Raw genomic sequence first — 19993 nt, 5'->3', positions numbered from 1 at the left:
TCTGAACTTTTTTCAAGTTAATTTGACAATTTGACAATTTTTCTTATTAAAGCTTAAACTTAACAAATTTTCTTATAGTTTTAAAAATATCTAAAATTAACTTGTGATAAGAAAAGTCAAAAAGAAAAGGTAAAATGATTTAACCCTATATGTAAATCAGGTAAGGGAGAAAACACATTTCAAATACTAAACATCATATTGTTGAGAGGGATAAGTAGTGAAAAATAAAATTGACTTGAAATGCAGAGCATATATATTTATATAAAAAAAAGTCCGGTCCCACTGCACCGCACAACTCTATGTTAAAATTTTTTTATTTTTTCCTATTTAAATGAATTAGTGAAAAATCTGTGTAACTAATCAGATATTGCTACGTCTCGCGGAATCTGAAGTAAGTTCTCAGTGATTACAAAGTTGGAAGGCAAAGATATATATATATATAAAATGAAAAAGGTAATTACTAAAATAAATAGAAAAGGGTTTTTAGGAATTTTGGCGGTTAGGGTTTTTGTAGGATTGATATATTCGGTAATAGAATTTTTCGGCCAAAATGTTAAAACCTGAGCCTGTTCAACTTTGCTTTCAGTTTTACTTCTCCCTTTCTTTTTGGCATTTTTGAAAGCTTTCTGTCTCTGATCCCAAAATCACAAGGGTATTTTCTCTTTCTTCTTTAATTTTTAAGGCTCTTTTTATTTTTTTTGATTTTATTTAACATTCTTCTCCGTAAATGAAGTTAGGGTTTTAGAATGGATTGAATGTCGGTGCTACAACTCATAATTTCTCAAGGTAAGTCCCTTCTTTGGCCGCCGCCGTAATTTCTCGTTTCTTATGCTTCCTCTGCTATTTTTTTTCTTTTATTCCCCTCAAAGCTAAATGCTTTATCTGCTTGGTTGCTATGACAAAAGAGGGGAAAAATGAAGGAAAATAAGAGTCAGGATCGTATGTTTGATGTCTGAGGTTTTTTTTTTTTTAAAATAATTGTTATTGTTTGATCCATTTCCCCATGAGCCATTCTAAGGTAGCTGTGTTAAAGGATTCGTACAATGTATTATTTTTAGCATCGACTTTCTGGTGCCCAAGACGTGATATTAGTTGCCAAATAGTTCTCTTCGATCATTTTGGTTTTGGTTTTCGTACAATGTATTATTTTTTTGATATACTTAGCCAGGTTTTCTTTTACACTGGAAGTTGAGTATTTGCAGTGAAGAAGCTGACTTTTGATTCTAGAACCTGTTGAGTAATTGAAAAGCACCATAGGTGAGTCAATTAACTTACAGTCGACAATGGGCTCAGGTTGGATGTGAGGGACAAAGCTTTGTTGGCTTAGCAGATATTTGAATTTAATTACTGAAAGAAAATAAAATACGAGGCTGAGATTGTGGATAACTAGAGTTGGGGTATCTATACTGAACCTGTTAGTGGTGGTGGGAGTATCAAATTTTTACTTTGAAACATGGGATTAGCATGGATTAGTAAAGATACAGTACTTCTAAATTTTATGAACTGTGGTGGTTTATTTTCTAATATGAATACTTTTTTAGACAACCTGATTTTTAAGCTTCCTCTTAGAATTGGATGAGTAGAAAGTTGAAAGTGACACTTTGTGTTACTTGTATTTATCTTGGATGGGAATCTACTGGTTATTTGATATTAAATTGTGGATTCTCATGATTTTGGGTGAAATATATGAGCTCATTTTGCAATGTGATTAAAACTGAAAATGTTACCAACTTCTCTTGATAAGATGTGAGTAATTGATTAGGAAATAAAAACTGGTAAAGGCTGTAAAATTTTCCCCAGTTCATTTTTCAAATAGGATGTTGATTTTTGGACTCAATGTTGGTCTTATTGTGTGGCTTTTCGTGTTAAGAGAAGGTGTTGGCTGCATTGAACAAATTTCTTAGTGTTGTTTGTAATTGTACATGTTGGTGTTTCAGAACTGTGCTGAAGTAGCTGAAAGATCTAAGAAAGGGTTTTTTTGGTTTAAACTGGACTGATCCGGGATGGCAGAGCGGGGTGTCTGCCGACAAGTTAAATTCCTGAACTCTCAAGGAGATAGCACTGCCAAACCGTTGCCTGGCAAAATTGAGGAAGAATATGATGAAGATGATAAAAAGCATGTGAAAACTATGTTGATTTCATGCCCAGAAGTACGGAAGAGAAAATGCCTTTCCTCCAACCAACTGAGAAAAGAAAAAGCTGCAAGATGTGGGAAACAAAGCTTAAGTAATGGTCCTAACAAGGGCAAGCAAAACAAACATAAAAATACTGTAGAGAGATGGTCTGCTGAAAGGTGAAAACATTGGTTACTCACTGGTTAATTTTCTCCTCTTCTGTTTATGCTAAAATTTTTCTTATATATGGTACAAATATTGAAGGTATAATCTAGCTGAAGAAAGCATGTTAGAGATCATGAAGGCTGAAGGGGCTGTGTTTGAGAATCCAATATCTCGGCCTGCTTTGAGAATGGCAGCCCGTAAACTTATTGGTGATACTGGGCTATTGGACCATCTGCTGAAGCACATTGATGGAAAGGTGGCACCTGGAGGTACTGATAGGTTTCGGCGTTGTTACAATACCAGTGGAGTGATGGAGTATTGGCTGGAGAATGCTGACCTGGTCAACAAGCAAAAGGAGGCTGGGATCTCCCCATTTTGGCAGAAACCTGTTGCTGCTCCAAATCATGTTTCAGCTGGTGCTATAGAATTCAATCTGCTTAATGAAGAAATGGTAAAACTGAAGAGGTGAGAACAATAAAGTAATTGTTATTTAAAGATGGAGCTATTGATGTTTTAGCATCTCAAGTACCCTCTATTCTTTGTAAATAGAGAGATGCAGGAGCTGGTATCCAAGCAGCAAGAGCAAGATCAAGCAAATTCAATTGAGGTGAATGTCATTATAGTTTGAAATGAAATTAATTCCAACAGTATGATAAGTTGCTGATCTCGAATTCTTTGTTGTACAGGAGATGCAGAAAGAAATGTTGAAATGGAAAGCAAAGACAGATGAGCGCCTAATGGAGTTTACAAGTTCATTGAATGGTATGCAGGTAAGGTAACAATATCCTTTTTCCAATAAATAAATTTCTGACAATCCTACATATGCTAAATATAAGGTAGAAAGTAATATTTTGAAGTTATTTAAAAACTTGTCTTTATTACAAGATAGTAATTTTGTGCACGCCTATATCTGAAACTACCTAGTGCGAAGAGCTCTTAGTTTTCACCTTTTTACAAGCAGAATATGTGCAAAGAACTGATGACATGGAAAACTAGAGTTGAGCAGCAGATGCTGGAAATTTCAAATTCATTGAGCACTCTGCAGGCATCAAAGCAATGCACTATCTTTAGTCCATCAGCTTCTGAAAGATGGGAAGATTGGTTAGAGAGCACCAACCTGGACAATTTTCAAGGCGGTAACTTGTCACCCTGGATAGACAATCCAGAGCTGATTAATTTTGGGCAGGATGCAGTTCAAGAGACGGATCTGGCCCCACTTGCATGGCCAAGACCTGGTCATAGCCCCTTTGAAGGCCCTTTTTGTGCTCAAGATCTGGACATGATTAATGAAGAAATGGCTAAAATAATGAGGTAACAAAAGCTATTTGACCAATTTTGGTATAAGATTAATGTGTTTAACGTTGGAGCTACTCTCTTTTGTTTTGTAAACAGCAATGTGGAGGAGCTAGCACCAAGGAGGCAAGGGGAAGATCAAGCTAATGTGACACCTGATTCTTCTGTAACTGCCAATTCAAAGTCAGATCTTGATAATTTGCTTCTGGTTCAGGTGATGTCAAACAAAGTTTTCTTTTAGAGAAAAATAAGACACATAAAACAGTGCATATTGGATGCATAGGTACCCTTAGAGATGCATGTAAATGTTTAGTCTTGCATGTGGATTTGCTTGTCAGTGAGTATACTCTGCTATGCGATGAAAGGCCAATTTGGAATCTCCTCTTTGACAGGAAATGTTGAAGGACCTGGTGAAGTGGAAAGCTAAAATTAAGCAACAGCTGACAGATATTTCAAGTGCGGTTAGCGTTCTGCAGAAATCAAGGCAGTAAATTCTCATCAACTATGCATGGATAGAACTGAGTGGAGAAATACATTTGAATCCCGCAACGCTCCTTCCCCACCAACCCTCCATCTCCCATATTTTCGGATAGCTTAAATTAACATTTATATTAAGTAGGATTTAGATTTTGTATAGGACTCACAGACTGAAGCTGAGCCCCCTGCACTTTCTGATACACTACATCTGTGGCACCCTATCAGACCTTTAACCTACAAAAACGTGACACTTAATATTTGTGAGTTGCAGGTTGTCAATATGATGCTTTTTAGAGTAGAAACATCTTTTCCGAGTATAGATTTCTGTAGAATGGCATATATTTAAAATATATATAGATATGGATTATTGTTGCTTCGGTGGTTTGTATCAACCGTAACTAAATGTGCCTTTACTATGAACCCCAAATTTGCTCTTTGGGGAACCACATGAGACGGCTATGGCTATTTCGAGAACCAATATTGAGGTGATTTTTTTATAAAGATCAAATGGTGAATTATTTTTTTTATAGAGAGTCAATTTTACCCATAATCTCCCATCACCTTTGTGCCTTACTAGATGTTAATGTTTATTGAGCTAAAACTCTATTTGGAAATGGTGGATCTATGCCTCAAAATTTTTTGTTTTTGAAGTTATGATTAACACATCTCTAACATGAAATATTCGTGGAGCCAAATTGTGAACGCAGGAGAGAGTACAAATCTATATAGACTTAGGTTTAAAGCGAATTGGTGCAAATTCCAGGAAAGAAGGTCAAGTCGGGTCATCCTCGAAAAATTCTTAATCTTATGAAGGTAATTAAGACGTTGGTAGTGGGGATCCGATCGTGCTTGAGCGTAGGGTTAGTGGGTGTTCATAGAGAGCAAGACCAAATAGCATGAAATGCAATTATAATTATAAGTTGGGTCAAAGTATCATGGAGATTTTATATTAAGAGTTAAATTGTATCTTACTTTTTCTATTTAATAAATGAACAAATTAATTTTTTTATGTTAATTTAAAGAACATATTGGTCTATTCTATTAAAATTTTTATTCATTTGTACTATTAAAAACTAATGCGGCTAATAAAATAGGCGGATAGTGATATGTGTCATGTCATGTCTGCGTCATGTTGACATACAAAGACCTATTTTTAATAGTAAAAATAGATGAAAATTTAATAAAAGGACTAATTTATTTATTGATTTAATTTTTTTACTCATTTTTTAATGGAAAGAACAAAATTTGATTCTTAATATAAGACTTCCATAGTACTTTCATCGCTGATTCCACACTTTAAACTCGCTTAAGTTGGAAATTGTTTAATTTAATTTATTTACTAGGTTTTTACCATGCAATGCACATATTATTTGTGTGTATTAATTAAAATGTAAAATGTTTATTTGTTTAAAATTTGATACATGATTTATTACTATTCAAAATAATATGATTAAGAAATTAAAATGCTTAATTTTTAAAACCATGATAGTTTGTATTATGATGGATATAAATTATAGGAAAATTTTAATATTGCAAAAATTGAGAAAATTATTTTTTTAAAATTGTTAAGAAAATGCTTTATCATCCACGAAAAATAAATTGTTAAGAAAATTGTTATAAAAATTTAAATATGGTTTCTTATAAAACTTAGATTAACTTTTAAAAACATTTTAAAGTTAATATCTTTACAATTTGGTATTTAAACCTAAACTATTCCCAAATAACGTGAATACCCAACCAATAGATTGAGTTCATTTTAAAGTTATTATAATGCATTAAAATTCTTACAATCTTAACATTATTTCAACAATTAATTTCCATTTTGTAAATATTATATTTAGTTTGAAATTAGTTAATTTAATAATTATTATTTATAAAAAATAAATATTATTTAGATTCAATAATTTTGTTAAAAATCAAATTTTGAAATAAAAAAATTATTGTTTGCAGTTTATAACATAGGAATTAATTAACGTTTTGGTATGACTGAATTTAATATATTATTGTCGAAATATAATAAGAATATATTATCAGTATGAACCTTGTGTGTTGGCTTGATAGTTAGGGTGTTCACTGTCTCAGGTGCGACCTAAGTTTGAGTTGCACTAATCACGTTGTTGTTAAGATTTTGTCCGCATTATAATTCACAAAAAAAAATCATATTATCAGTATAAAACATGTCAAAATTAATTCTTAATGTAAATAAAAAACAATTAACATTAAAAACTTGGCAATATTTAATAACATGGGTTATTCGATAATTAATTCTTGACCATAATTAAATTTAAGAACATATTTGTTGGGTTTCCATATTAGTTATTGTGAAAATTAATTCAATCTGACTAATTTTAATTCAAGTTAAAATTAACTCTTGCTAAAATTTATTCAAGTTAGGAATTAATATGTATTTTAATTCACATTAAAATTATTTTTCCAAAATTAATTAGTTAAATCGGTAATAATACGGAAAATTATTAATAATAATTTTCATTTTATGTTTTAGGATATGAACAATGCATGCCAAACGTCAAATTTTTACGTTGCCACGTCAACAACTTACCATAATTGGTTGAATATGTTACCATAATTAGATTAGATCCTTTGACCGAACTCTGCAACGGGCCTAACAAATTTAATGATGGACCAGAGAGAATGATCATGGCTGAAATGATATGGACATACCCAATTAAGACCCGAAACATGGCCCAGCCCACCTCTACCGCGGCGTAAAGTCAGTGGCTTGCCCTTCTCCCAAGTTTTCCCCCAAAATAAAACTCTTGCTCTCTTGCTCTTGCTCTTGCTCCAACGTCCGAAAGCGCTTGAGGTTAGTCTTTCTTCTTTCTTTTAAATTTATTTGTTTGCTTCGTCAATATTCTTGTTTCGGTCTGTGATGATGCTCGAATCTCTTTTGAAATTTAAGCAACCGTCCACTGAAAGAAGGTTTCACACTGTCGCTTCCGACTTGAAAATGGCCGTTGATTTATCTATATTTCTGCTCCATTACATGATCGGGAACTTAAGGGTTCCTGCGTTAGGGTTTTTCTATCGTTTAATTTTGGGATAATTGATGAGTATGTTTAAGGGATGAGAGAAAAGAATTTGAAAGAAACAAGGAAGATCAATATCTATTTAAGATATTTAATTCTACGCTGTCCGACTAAGAATGTTTTGTGGTCTTTTTTCTTCTTAGTTTCCCATGATCTCTGATTTTAATTTTTCAGGAAAGAAAGTAATGTTCTTTTTTGATTCCATTGTTCATAGATTTAGGGTTGGTCACTTTTAATTTCCGTACAGCTGGAAAGATTTACAGTTTTAATTGAGAATTAGAAGTCTGGGCTTGTAAGTGATATTTCTTTACACCTTCATACTTTAGACCATAGGTAGAAATAATGTGCTTGATGAAGATGAGTTAAATTTAAGGTCTATTGAGAACTGCTTTGATTTGGAATGGATAGGTGCTACTCGGAACTGGTGGTCTGGTTAAATGCCTCAGATTCAAATTAACAAAAATAGAGGAAAATATATATAATAAATATAATATTGCTCTTAGTACATGTTTGTGCACATTGATTTTGGAAAATCATCGGGTTTTCTTTGATGTTTTTTTGGCATGTCGGATGCATTATCTACACATTACACGTTCCTTGATTTCTTGATGCATGAAATTGAGATGTGGATGTTGCATTAGTGGTGTTTTGCTGCTTAAAGTTGAAATCTGTTGACTCTTTGTGAAGAAAGAAATTACTGTGATAAAATTGTATTTGATTGGATAGAAGGCAAAACTATTCTCTTTTTACTTGAAAAAATCATGGTTTAACTGTGTCTTTTTATCCTTCCTTTTTTGTTTTTAGTTAATTTTAAGTGTAGGTCAGCCTTAACAAAAAAATGTCTCGGAGATATGATAGCCGCACAACAATCTTTTCCCCTGAAGGCCGTCTCTACCAAGTAGAGTATGCAATGGAAGCCATTGGGAATGCTGGCTCTGCGATTGGAATACTATCGAAGGATGGTGTTGTCTTGGTTGGTGAAAAGAAAGTTACTTCCAAGCTTCTTCAAACCTCCACATCTACGGAAAAGATGTACAAGATTGATGATCATGTTGCTTGTGCCGTGGCGGGAATAATGTCTGATGCAAATATCTTAATCAACACTGCTAGGGTGCAAGCTCAACGATACACATATGCTTACCAAGAGCCAATGCCTGTTGAACAGTTGGTTCAATCTCTCTGTGATACAAAGCAGGGTTATACCCAGTTTGGTGGTCTCCGCCCATTCGGTGTTTCATTTCTTTTTGCAGGATGGGACAAGAACTATGGATTCCAACTTTACATGAGTGATCCTAGTGGTAACTACAGTGGATGGAAAGCTGCAGCTATTGGTGCCAATAATCAAGCAGCTCAGTCAATGTTGAAACAAGATTACAAGGACGATATCACGAGGGAAGAAGCCGTACAACTCGCGCTGAAGGTGCTGAGTAAAACCATGGACAGCACCAGCCTTACTTCGGAGAAACTTGAACTGGCTGAGGTTTTCCTTACACCTTCGGGGAATGTGAAGTACCAGGTTTGCTCACCTGATTCTCTGAGTAAGTTGTTGGTGAAGTTTGGAGTGACCCAACCTGCCACTGAGGCTTCTTGAGTTAGCTTTCTTTATTTTCCATTCATCGTTTTCCCAAAACTAGTTTATCGTCTTGTTTTTAGCTATTGTTATATTCTCTGGAAAATGGAATTGAGAACTCTGTCAGATCGATATGTTGCTTGCCTTGAACTAGACTTTGACTATATTTTATGATCTTTTGTTGTGCTGAGGAAAATGGTGTTTTCATTTTATATGGATAACTGTTCTTTGGGTACAAGTTTGATTGGTATGTGACATGTTTTGAAGAATATACATCCAGTATCATGGTCCTAGAAAATAATCGTATACTATTGTCGGATTGGGTATGTAATGCTATATGTAATTTTGAGCACTTGTGTTTTAGATGACAGGTGACTTTTTTATTATATATACGCATATATATCTAGATATATCAGCTAAATATTAAGATGAGTAGAAGAACGTCGTAACTTTTAACTACCTTACTGTGCATAGTTCCTCACCAAAATACTCTATGATTCGATGGTAAGGTCTATGGTTCAACGGTTATGTTTAACTTTCACCTCGATATTTGAAATAATGTGCATCACATTTTGAATCTATAATTTGATTTTATAATGGGTAAATACTCCTAAATTGGTTGCCCAATTTTAAAAAATTGTAAAATGAAAAATCAGTTCAGAAGTTGATATACAGTATTTTTTTGTATAATGTTTAATTTTTTTAAAAGTATTTTGAAATAATTTTAAATATCATAAATTTACGAATTAAAATAACTCCAATAGACGTTAGTCCTTTATATCAATTATTAGATTATAACTTGAAGATATTAGTTAAAATTAAATAAAATAACCCAACTTAAATTAAATAAAAATATTCAGATACTTAAAATTTTTGATTAATTCAAAATCTATTAATGACTTTGAAACTTGTTAATAAGTTATTGAGCTTTTTAAGTGTAAAAGCCTCGTGAATACAGAACAAGTCTCAAAATACTAAATAAAAATTTAAAAATATTTACAAACAATTTTCCAAGTCTGTCTACTTAGAAGAAGAATACCCTATTTTCAAGTATGGTCTCCATATCAGAAAATTCATGTGGTAATTAATAATTTAATTATTAATTATTAATGAACAACCCTAAATTCTTCTCTCCTCCCTCGTTTGCAAAGCTTTTAACCCGTGCATAATCTATATTATTGGAGAGTACTCGGAAATGTCCGATACACAGATAACAAGTATACTGAATTTACCAAATGACTTCTTGTATATTTAAAAAAGTTCATTCTCTATGGTCATGATCAAATATGTAACGCCATGGTCAAATTTAAGAAAAAGAATATGAAGGTCCGTGTCTGGGTACCATCATAACTGTGCATTTACTAAAGAGTCCAAGATAATAGCCATGCCATCAAAGAGTCTGTACTAAAAAATGTTGGAAAGGAATCCTCTTTACAAGCACTCCTACAAACAAAGGATTGTGAAAAACTCAGACGCCACGACTCAATGGAACAGTCGGCCACCTTCCAGACGAGCAATAAAGGACACTGAATTAGAAAGGCTCCGACTGTAATGACACTTTACATGATTAAAATATCTCGAGGTTCTTTCAGCCGACACCTGACAGCATCAGCAATGTAAATCCATCTTCATTCAAAGAAAAAACCAAGATATTTTGCAAACAGAAATTGCGGAAAGGCACATACCTCTAGTTAGTCACTGAAATCGGAGCTACGAGAACTGCTAGCATTACGACTGTGTAATGACAAGCCTCTCATATGACCAGCCACAGCAGAACCGTCAACCTTTTTCTCCTGAAAGTATCTTTCTCTCTCGATGTGTTTTGCAGGAGGGGGAGGAATTGCAACAGCTGAAGGATGTGCATTGTTTTCATATGATGGTTCTGAGGGCAATGGTCGAATAAGTGGACGGTTTAGCCGTTCTTTTTCTCCCAGAATGTTTGATCCATACAAACCCAAGTGTGGCTGTTCTCTAGAGCACTCTTCATCTTCCGGTCTTGCACATGCTTTCCCTTTTCGTATCCTATAAAGTTTTGCAGTTGAAACAAAACAATTTCATCAATGTATACAACCAACAATGATCTGCAAGGACTATAGAGTACCAAAACTTTATCCCTTTATACATCACTATTCCATCTGTTAGAACTAGAATGGAATAGTTCAGCTTTTTGGGAAATTGATGATCTAAATTCCAAAATAACAAGGTATAACACTTGAGTTCTAATCTGGAACCTACTGTCTTGTTGCCTATTGTGTTTTATTGCTTCTCTAATCCTTCTTTAGCATGCACTTCATTTTACACACGGGCCCACTTGCAAAACATTAACCATTCATCTTTTATTTAAGCTTTTGAGAGAATTCATTGACCAACCTAACGTCGTCATCTCAAAGAGCGAGCAGATAGAATCTTGGAAAGATAGACGAACCTTCTAAAAAGTTGCTCAGGCTCCTCTTCCTCTTCTACATGGTTGAAATGATTAAGAGTTGATGCCGGCCTACTAGAAACAGTTGTCCTCCCAGAGAGAAGAGCATCATGTCTGATAAGAACATTCTGGAGTTGCTCATTCAATTCAATTGCTCGAGAAACCACCTTCTCATCCCTGAATATAAAAAGACAGCATCCAACATAATATTGGACTTCTATATACATTTTGCATTAAAAAACATAATGAACTTGCCACATGCATCCTAGCATTTTGAAGACAAGAAACAAATAATCCCCAAGTTGGACAATTAGCCTAGAATTTGCTTGGGTGTAGGAAGTAATTCCACTTCAAAAATAATAATCTTAAAGCCAGGGATAAGTAGCATATGATCACATATACAATGAACCATAAAGAATCATTGAAATTTTGATTTCCATGAAACTGCAAGCCACTTTGTACATACCTAGACTACCCATCTCCATTCATCCAAATAATCACTTTTATATGGTACTGCACGCCACCTAGCCTACCCTAGCACTTGGGAGTCAAAATTAATATAGCCAGCACATGTACGCATTGGTCCCTTGCCATTCAAATAGAGGAATTTGAAAGAAAGTAAAAGTCCCTCCCTCTCTCTGTTCATCTATTCATGGACATGTACAACACATCGGATGATGACTTATTAAAACTCAAATCTACTGTGCTCATAACAGCCTTACCTAGAACTCATCACAAGATGCATCACTCGTTGCTTCTGGAATGAACACTGTTCCACAAGGTCAAGTGTAAATTCATCCTTTGCAGCCTAAAAGAAACATATCTTTGTAGTCAAAATGGCATATCCAGGCTCATATTTTCATACATGCATCTGAGGATAATAAAATACATCAATAATAAAGCAAGGAAATATCACCCATACCTCAGGATTTTGAGCATCAACTGCATCAAGGACTTCTCTTAAAACCTCTAACGCATTGCTAGCCTTCTGAATAATACTGTGGCAAGAGAAAAATAGACTTGAGGAATTTTGTTTTTCAGGCAAGACAAGATCTCATATTAAATGCGTTGTCAATCTATTTAGCAAATAGCAAGCATAAAATAAAAATTTGACAGAAACTTGTGCAGATATATCCCAAAAACAAACAAATCCCAACTGCTCCAAAAATGAATAAAGCATCTTAGAGTTTAGACAACAAAGAAAGAAGCTCAAATGTGGTCATATGGTGTCTATATTCCAAGGAGTTATTTTTTTAGTGAGGTAGAATTTAGTTCATGTTTTAACCTTTGTCACAATGGATTGCTAAAAACAAATTCACATGGAATAAATAGTAATTTTTTTCCACAAGATAACACACAAAAACTTGGGGGGGGGGGGTTACCTGGACTCGGGAACAATCTGAGGCTCTGCTTCCTTTGCAACTGCCTCTTGTCTGGCAGAGGCAAGTTCACCATTAAGCGTATTACTTTTAATTGGTTGCGAAGTAGGTGGATTTGATGGTGTTGCATGAGGCCTTTGAGGAAATTCTACTCCAGCACTCTGGAAGGATTTAAAAAATAGAAACAAGCAGTTATTGATATATTCACTTTCAATGTATCTGTGCTAATTAAGTGTGCTGTAAAGAACAAGCAAGAGAAAATTACTTATGCAGGAGTTTAAACAGTCAGGAAAACAAGTTAAAACATTAGTATTGGAGTATAACTGCTATTTGATGAAACAACTTAAGAAGCATAGGCACACTTTTTGATAATGGAAAGCTATATGAAATACTGAAGTTGGGGGAAATTCATATGCACCAAGCTGTTCATCTCATAACCATGCTTTGAGAAAGCTAAGAAGAAACAATTAAACATCTAGTCATGCCCTAATATATCACTTATGGTGTAACTATAATTAGATATTGGAACTTTCACAATATAGCCCATGAATAGGACTAACTTCGTAGGATTTTGATGAGCAAAGGGTTGTAAAAATGTACAAGGAATCAAGGAAATAATACAGTTTAGCTGTTGCTAGCAGAGAAAAAAATGAGGGTCACAGATAGTGAATTAGCTGCAGACATTTTTTAGTGCATTTATATTGAGAAAGTTTATCTATAATGCAGGTTAAGGAGAAGGCTTAGGAGAAGGATCCACATAAAATAAACAAAACAGAAGAAAGAAAGGTGAAACAAGCAAACCCAAATTGCTTAGAGAAAAATGAGAAAAATTAAATTACTGAGAAATAATTAGTTAAACTTGGCCAAATGACTTCAAAGACAAAGCGTAATGAAGGCCCTCGCCCTCACTGTTCCACCACAAGCAAGAAGTAAGTACAAAAAACTCAACAGCAGCACTCCCAAGTCCCAACAACATCCCTACCCGTACTATTAAACTACTATACCCTCATGAAGAGTCAAGAGTGTATACTTAAGTTACAAACCTCCTATTCAAAAACAAAAACAACAAGCTTATAAAATGCAGCAATCATATGATCAAACCAAACCTCGTAAACGCTGTGACTAACATCAATATTATGTCAAATGAAGAAAAAGACTTTTAAATTGTGTACAACTCATAAACTTAGCACAGGGTTCCTAGAGGATACTTTTTCTCTAATCCACCAAAATGTACAACGTATGAGGGTACACATGTTTCATGTCTGTACCTACCACCAGATCGTAGTATGCTGAATAGTACTGAGGGAACTTTCCAGAAGCACCACCAAGAGATGTTTGTGTAGCATCCAAAAGCAAAAATATTCTCTCTCGCACTGGTAGGTCCGACTGCAACAAAAGAAAGAATAATAAGAAGAGCAATATAGTTGTAAAAAAAAACCCATGAAAAGCAAATAGTTTTTAGAAATGGAACAAGTTCACACCTTTTTCTTGACTATCTTCACAAGAATTGGGAGAATGCCAGTATCAATCACCAGCTTATGAACATTTTCACCAATATTGTTCATCAACATCTCCAATAGCTGCAAAAGTAGGTGTTAGAGAATGTATTTACCATATATAAAATAACATAATGTCATATTGTCATTAAGCAAAAATAGGGTATACTAACCAATACAGAGTATAATTGAGTATTTGGGTTTTTGCTCCCCAATCGTTTCTTAATTGCTTTAACAACATCTTTAGCTTGCCTGTATTAAAAAAAGAAAAACACAAAGCCAAGGAAAATAAGAACTCTAATGAAATGAAGGCAACCCAAAAGACTGAATTGTAGCGCCAATTTCAACAGAACTTAGTGACCATTTTCAAAATAAATAAAAAAATTAAAGGAAAATAAATCTACCTTTGATCTCGAGCAACTAACTCACAAATTTCAATGTTCTTTGCCCAGTCCATCTCAGCCAATTTCTCACTTGTGGAAAAATTGACCAGCTCAGCAGCCATCTCTGCTTATTTCTGAATATAAATAAAACAAATAGAAATTTAAAAGCACCGACAGCAACCCAAAATACAACATGAATAGGTAAGGATGGAAAAAATACACAAGCAGATCACAGCATATACATATTAAGAAATCAAAAGGACTGATAAACTTCCAAACCTAAGTTATAAAGCCATCTTTAAAACAAAACTCAGATGAGAATAAGTAGCTCAAACTAAAGCCTTCTGGTCATGTATTTGGCATGCTGCAGATTATGCCTATAATATATAATTCAAATTTGTAGGCATTTAGCACTTCACATCTGTCATGTGCTTATTGGAAAGTACAATTTTGTTGGGAAACACTAAACAGTAATCTCCGGACATATGACATTGGGTTAGTAACAAATACCTCAGTCATTTTAATGTTTATGACAATTGAAGAAGCAACTTTTATCACTCTCAAAATTTATTAGTAGACTTGAAGTATTATCTACACATTATCAGGTAATACAAATGTCCAAGGTATGCACACACACATATATATATACAGAAACAGAACTTCATAAAAAAACACTAGCAGCATGGTCCCCAACTTTAAGGTATTTATTAGTCCTGTGCTATTTTTGCTCTCCATTTTACTTAACCAAGCTGGTGGGTTGAAAACTGTTGATAGAATTTTCAATAGCATTTAACGGTACTGAAATGTAATATGGTAGAACCAACTCTTAATAGAAAATAACAACAGATTTTACATTTTTTATGTATTTGTTAATTCTTTCGCCATTTACACCAGCATTCCCATCTTATATAAACCTATTCTGAACTAACTCATTGTATAAATAATGAGAACTGGTTTTTAGAATATTCCGCAACCACTTTGTAAATATTCACAACCATGCATAGTAAATGAATATGTGCTGTGAGTGCGAATAGCATATAAATAATCTGGTATTTCACACAGCAGAACATTAAACTTAAAGAAATTCTCAAACACAAATGCAGAACTCAAAGAATGGTATTGGAAAAAGTAAACTGGGCAATTAAATCACATGATAGAACCGTATGCACCAATGCAATAGAAAGAAAGGCCTTAAGAATAAGCAAATCAATGGTAGAGGTTCGTTCACTTAGTTAATGAACTCCTCAACTCCTTGGAGTAACCATACACACGTTCGATAAGAGAAGAGAGAAAATAAACTGACCGGTTCTTTTCCTTGCTAGCAGTGACTCTGAATAGCATACAGTTTCATTCGTTACTCTGCAAACAACAAATCTCAGTTGAGGAATACATTAAAGTAGAGATATTACAAGCCAATGGAAATAATCATCATCAGCATCATCATCATCATCATCATATATATATATATATATATATATATAAGAGATAATTCCTCCAAAGAAAAGAGTTAATTGGGAAAATCAGCTTATATTAAAAAATTATACATTCTCCTACACACTTGATTCTCAAACTAAGTAACTTGACTTGAACTGATTATTTTCGTGAGAATTATAACACTAAAGGACAAATAACAAAATTACAGAAAACAAAGTAATACGAATAATAAAAGGCAAAAATCTTGGATCTACTCTAATGTTCTCTTCTGTTATGTCATACTTTACTACTGGAGTTTAATTCAGCCATTCCTTCACTTAAATAGGTTCAGATCTCAAATGCTTCCAATCTTATATATCTTCGTAACCAAATATAAGTATAAATTCTCAAAAAAATAAATGAAAAGAAAAGAAAAACAGAGATCTAATTTCAGAAATCTAGACCACGACATACCTGTAAAGACGAAAACGGCGTAAAGGAAGCTTAGGAACAAGTGACAAACCCTAGAAGGCAAAGACTGAAAGACGAAGCAAAGGATCAATTTACCAGAAAAAGGGAAAAAAAATGGAGATTTCTCGTTCTTTTCTTGCCTTTATAGCAATGTTAAATGATAAAGCTTATTATTAGCTTAATATATAAATAAAATATAAATTTAAGAATTTGGCAGATAGGATTTTGCAGATAAAATAATTACTACAAAAAGGATAAAATGAAGTTTCTTTTTTAAAGCTTGGGCTGATTGATTGAAGCTTGTAGCAGCACCGCCATGCCCCCATGAGGGGCTGTCCAAAGCTTCCTTAAAAAGCGTCTCTTGCTGGGTAAGTCTAATGTCACTTGAAGGTGAGCTGTCTTCATTATTATTTCTTTTGATTTTTCTTTTACGCGTGTCAAATAATTCTCTTTTTTAAGTCTCAACCATTCAATGAATAAAAAGAATTTATGAACCCAAACGAAAATGAATAAAAGATTTTTTTTTCCTAATTAAAATTAAATAAATTCGACAAATAATTAATTAATAACGTTCTCATGTAAAAATTAACCTATATACACCTTTATCCATAAAAATTTAAAATATTAATATCACAAATTAATTCAATATCAGTTGAATAAATAAATTTGGTCACCTATTTTCTTTTTCGAAAATAGTACATAAATTAAAGATTTATTGATAATTTAGTACTTATTTTTAGTCAAAATTAATACTTAAACTACTTTTTCACTTCGGTATTTTTGTCAATCGATAGTTAGTCAACAGTAACACAGTTCAATCACTCAACTACATGTGGCATAAAAGTCATATAAGCATTGACCATTTGTTGAATGTTGAGTGATGTTGATTAGTATTAAACCGGTCAACCTCCATCAACATTTAATTTGAATATGTTCATTTTTAAATTTATTTTTAAATTATTTATATTTTCTATGGGGATGAACGATCTTGAGATAAATATTAAATTTATACATGAATTTTGATGTAGTGTAATTATACACGTAAAACTTGAATTATGATTTATATATACATAAACTTTCGATTTTGATTTAATTGTATGCATTCAAATAAAAAATACATACATTTATTTTCATATCGATTGATATAATTATTTGTATATGTAAATATAACAATGTAAAATAGTACTAATTCAATAATATTATTAATGATTTGTGAAGATTGAATCAAATTAAAGTTTTATATATAAAAGTACACAAAATTAAAGTTCATAATGATATTACACATTGGATCAAAATTTATTTATAATTTTAATGTTTATCCCGTTTATATAATATAAAAATATCATAAATTAAAATTATTTTATATAATTTTTAACCTTTTACTTTGAATTTTTAATATATTAAGTTTTTATATTTTTTAAAATTCCATGTAATCAATATATTATAAAATAAGTATTAGATATTATTATTTAATGTATATTTTATATAAGGAGGTAAACGACTTTAAATGAAAAATTGTCAAATATTAAGCTTAGCATATTTGTTCAGGGTCGATTTCCCGAAAGTTTACAACTAACTCTTTTCTTTTTCTTTTTTTAATTCTAAGCACGTTGAAATAAATTTTAAATTGAATTCACAAATAAAATAATATTTTTAGCATAAATCTAATTTAATATAATGTCTAGAATTACTCATAATCCCTTTCAACTCTTAAATAAAAAGATAGCGCGCTTCAGAGCACTCGAATTTACGTCCTCTTACATTATAACAATACCAATACAAATTGAGATAAGACTCAATCAATAAATTAAATAAAATTTTAAATATATTATTTAAAATCAATACATCAACTCAAAAATAAGTTTAAAGCCTAAAGAATAAACGATTTAAAGGGATTTTTACCTATAACAATATTTCATTTAACGCTGCAAGGTAAACATTGCAACTTGACAAATAGCTAAATCTAACAAAAAGTACAACAAGTGTTTTAAATAAAATCTTGTCGGATAAATATAAGTTTTAAAACCTTCCTCTAAAGAATAAAGATACAACTCTCATGCAAAATAACCAACTCAACTGCAATCTAAGGAATAAAAATGAGACTAATCAACTATAAAAGAGAGGTATAAAAAACTCTGGATGTTAGCTTGATAGTTAGAAAGTTCAATACTTTAGGCGTGGCCTGGGTTTGAGTCACGCTAGTCGTGTTGCTGTTAGGGTTTTGTCCTCCTCTTATAATTTAGTAGAAAAAGAGAGAGGTATAAACAATTGCCATTCACCGTTGGATAAAAAAAGTATGGAGGTGTTTATACTAAGAGTCAAAATGTATTTTGTTTTTTATTTAAAAAAATTAGTAAATTAGTCATTGTATATTAGATCAAAGAATAAACCGATTATTTTTTATAAAAATTTCATCTATTCCTATTGTTAAAAACTGACGCGGCTAACCGAATAATCAGACAATTACATGTGACATACTACATGTATCTCATGCTGACATATAAAAACTAATTTTTAATAGGAAAATAAATAGAATATTAAAAAAATAAATTTACTCTATATTAAAGACTGAATTATTAAAACTTTTACCTCCACTATTTTCATTCTCTTTTAAGCTCTTGTCCCTCTCGATACTAAGAGATTTAAGCATTAAATTGACCTTATGTTTTGCATGCTATTTCTCATCCAAGTCCAACCCGGTTGCCTACGAGCCCAGTCACGTCAAATAAAGCTGTAAACAAAAATAAAGGAACTAATAATATTATTTTAAAACAAATTGGACAGAGATAGTAATTTGACACACAACTACGTGGAGACTGTTTTAAATAACAGTTAAATTCATTTTAAAAAAATTAGAGCCATAAATCAACAGGCGAACTAACTTTTTAAGTACATAATTTAATTATAAAATAATTAATGAAGATAAATTTTTTATATTTTTTGACTCTCTCAATGCAAGTCAATGTGCGACAGTGCGAGCCTACTTGGTTTTATTTTATTTCTATTATTATTTCTTTTTGGTACAAGTTTTATTTTATATATAAAATAATTTTACATTTTACTTAGTTTACCGGTCGAACCATCGATGAAGGACATCAAATTCAGTAGTATTAGATTTTTATACCCCCACATGCAATCGCGGTGCGTAGTAGAGGTTAGAGGGCCACGGTTTTCTCAAAGTTTAAATTTTTTATAATTTAACTTTTTATAAACATATTATGACTCTCTCAAATATACAAATAGATATTGTATCGATGCAAACTATAACAATTGATGCATACTAGCTTCGAAAGGCAAAATAAAATGATACCAATAACATATTTCCTCAAAAGGTATGGATTATGTTTTTCGATGATTGAATGGCCAAAACAACTTTTTAAATCATGCTAATGATGGAAAATGTTATTATCTCAAATTTATCTTTTCAAAAAAAGACACTGATAATCTTTATTATATGTATTAACAACGGAATCATTAGTTAATCAATATATGATCATTTTGCTTTAATAATATTATTATAACATAAAAGTATGAGGTGACTTATGATGACAATTCACACCATGAGGAGTATAGAGAGCTGTTATAATGGAGGTGATTCACATCGCAAGAGGTGTGAAGAGCCATTATTCTTAGAAAGTTAAGGAGATGATGAAAAGAAGTTTAGACATGTGAAGTCAAGTATGCTGTTGTCATTGGCCCTCTCCCTATCAAGGAGCATTCACGGGAAAAGAATGGTTGATTGCAGGTTCCATTATTAGGCTTA

At 32.5% G+C, this 19993-nt stretch overlaps 3 protein-coding genes across 7 annotated transcripts; 2 read left to right on the top strand and 1 right to left on the bottom strand.

Moving 5' to 3' along the window:
• The first annotated feature begins 281 nt into the window (after positions 1–281).
• LOC105802348 (protein DYAD) lies at positions 282–4425 on the top strand. 4 transcript variants are annotated; one of them, XM_012633936.2, is made up of 10 exons: positions 282–453; positions 587–652; positions 738–786; positions 1938–2293; positions 2379–2744; positions 2829–2886; positions 2966–3049; positions 3241–3590; positions 3672–3786; positions 3965–4425. In XM_012633936.2, exons 4-10 carry the CDS (start codon positions 2004–2006, stop codon positions 4061–4063), a joined length of 1362 nt encoding a protein of 453 aa, XP_012489390.1. In that variant the 5' UTR covers positions 282–453; positions 587–652; positions 738–786; positions 1938–2003; the 3' UTR covers positions 4064–4425. The 4 variants fall into 4 exon arrangements, with proteins under 4 accessions (XP_012489390.1, XP_052479897.1, XP_012489389.1 ...); XM_052623937.1 differs by having other exon boundaries at positions 734–786; XM_012633935.2 differs by lacking the exon at positions 282–453 and having other exon boundaries at positions 465–652; positions 734–786.
• A 2323-nt stretch (positions 4426–6748) lies between these two features.
• LOC105802350 (proteasome subunit alpha type-4) lies at positions 6749–8878 on the top strand. Its single transcript, XM_012633941.2, has 2 exons — positions 6749–6873; positions 7901–8878. The coding sequence occupies exon 2, from the start codon at positions 7935–7937 to the stop codon at positions 8685–8687; it is 753 nt and encodes a 250-aa protein (XP_012489395.1). The 5' UTR covers positions 6749–6873; positions 7901–7934; the 3' UTR covers positions 8688–8878.
• Positions 8879–9971: 1093 nt separating this feature from the next.
• LOC105802349 (TOM1-like protein 5) lies at positions 9972–16611 on the bottom strand. Of its 2 annotated transcripts, none has more exons than XM_012633940.2 (12): positions 16234–16611; positions 15650–15705; positions 14368–14480; positions 14137–14215; positions 13949–14047; positions 13740–13853; positions 12471–12628; positions 12011–12086; positions 11811–11896; positions 11092–11265; positions 10352–10688; positions 9972–10109 (listed from the first exon to the last, which is right to left on the bottom strand). In XM_012633940.2, exons 3-11 carry the CDS (start codon positions 14466–14468, stop codon positions 10358–10360), a joined length of 1218 nt encoding a protein of 405 aa, XP_012489394.2. In that variant the 5' UTR covers positions 14469–14480; positions 15650–15705; positions 16234–16611; the 3' UTR covers positions 9972–10109; positions 10352–10357. The 2 variants fall into 2 exon arrangements, with proteins under 2 accessions (XP_012489394.2, XP_012489392.2); XM_012633938.2 differs by having other exon boundaries at positions 9972–10265; positions 16234–16610.
• Positions 16612–19993: the final 3382 nt, after the last annotated feature.

The sequence above is a fragment of the Gossypium raimondii genome, chromosome 11 (assembly GCF_025698545.1).
Source record: "Gossypium raimondii isolate GPD5lz chromosome 11, ASM2569854v1, whole genome shotgun sequence".
NCBI classification, from domain to species: domain Eukaryota; kingdom Viridiplantae; phylum Streptophyta; class Magnoliopsida; order Malvales; family Malvaceae; genus Gossypium; species Gossypium raimondii.
Note: the sequence above shows the minus strand (reverse complement) of the source record. Positions and strands in the feature narration are given on the sequence as shown.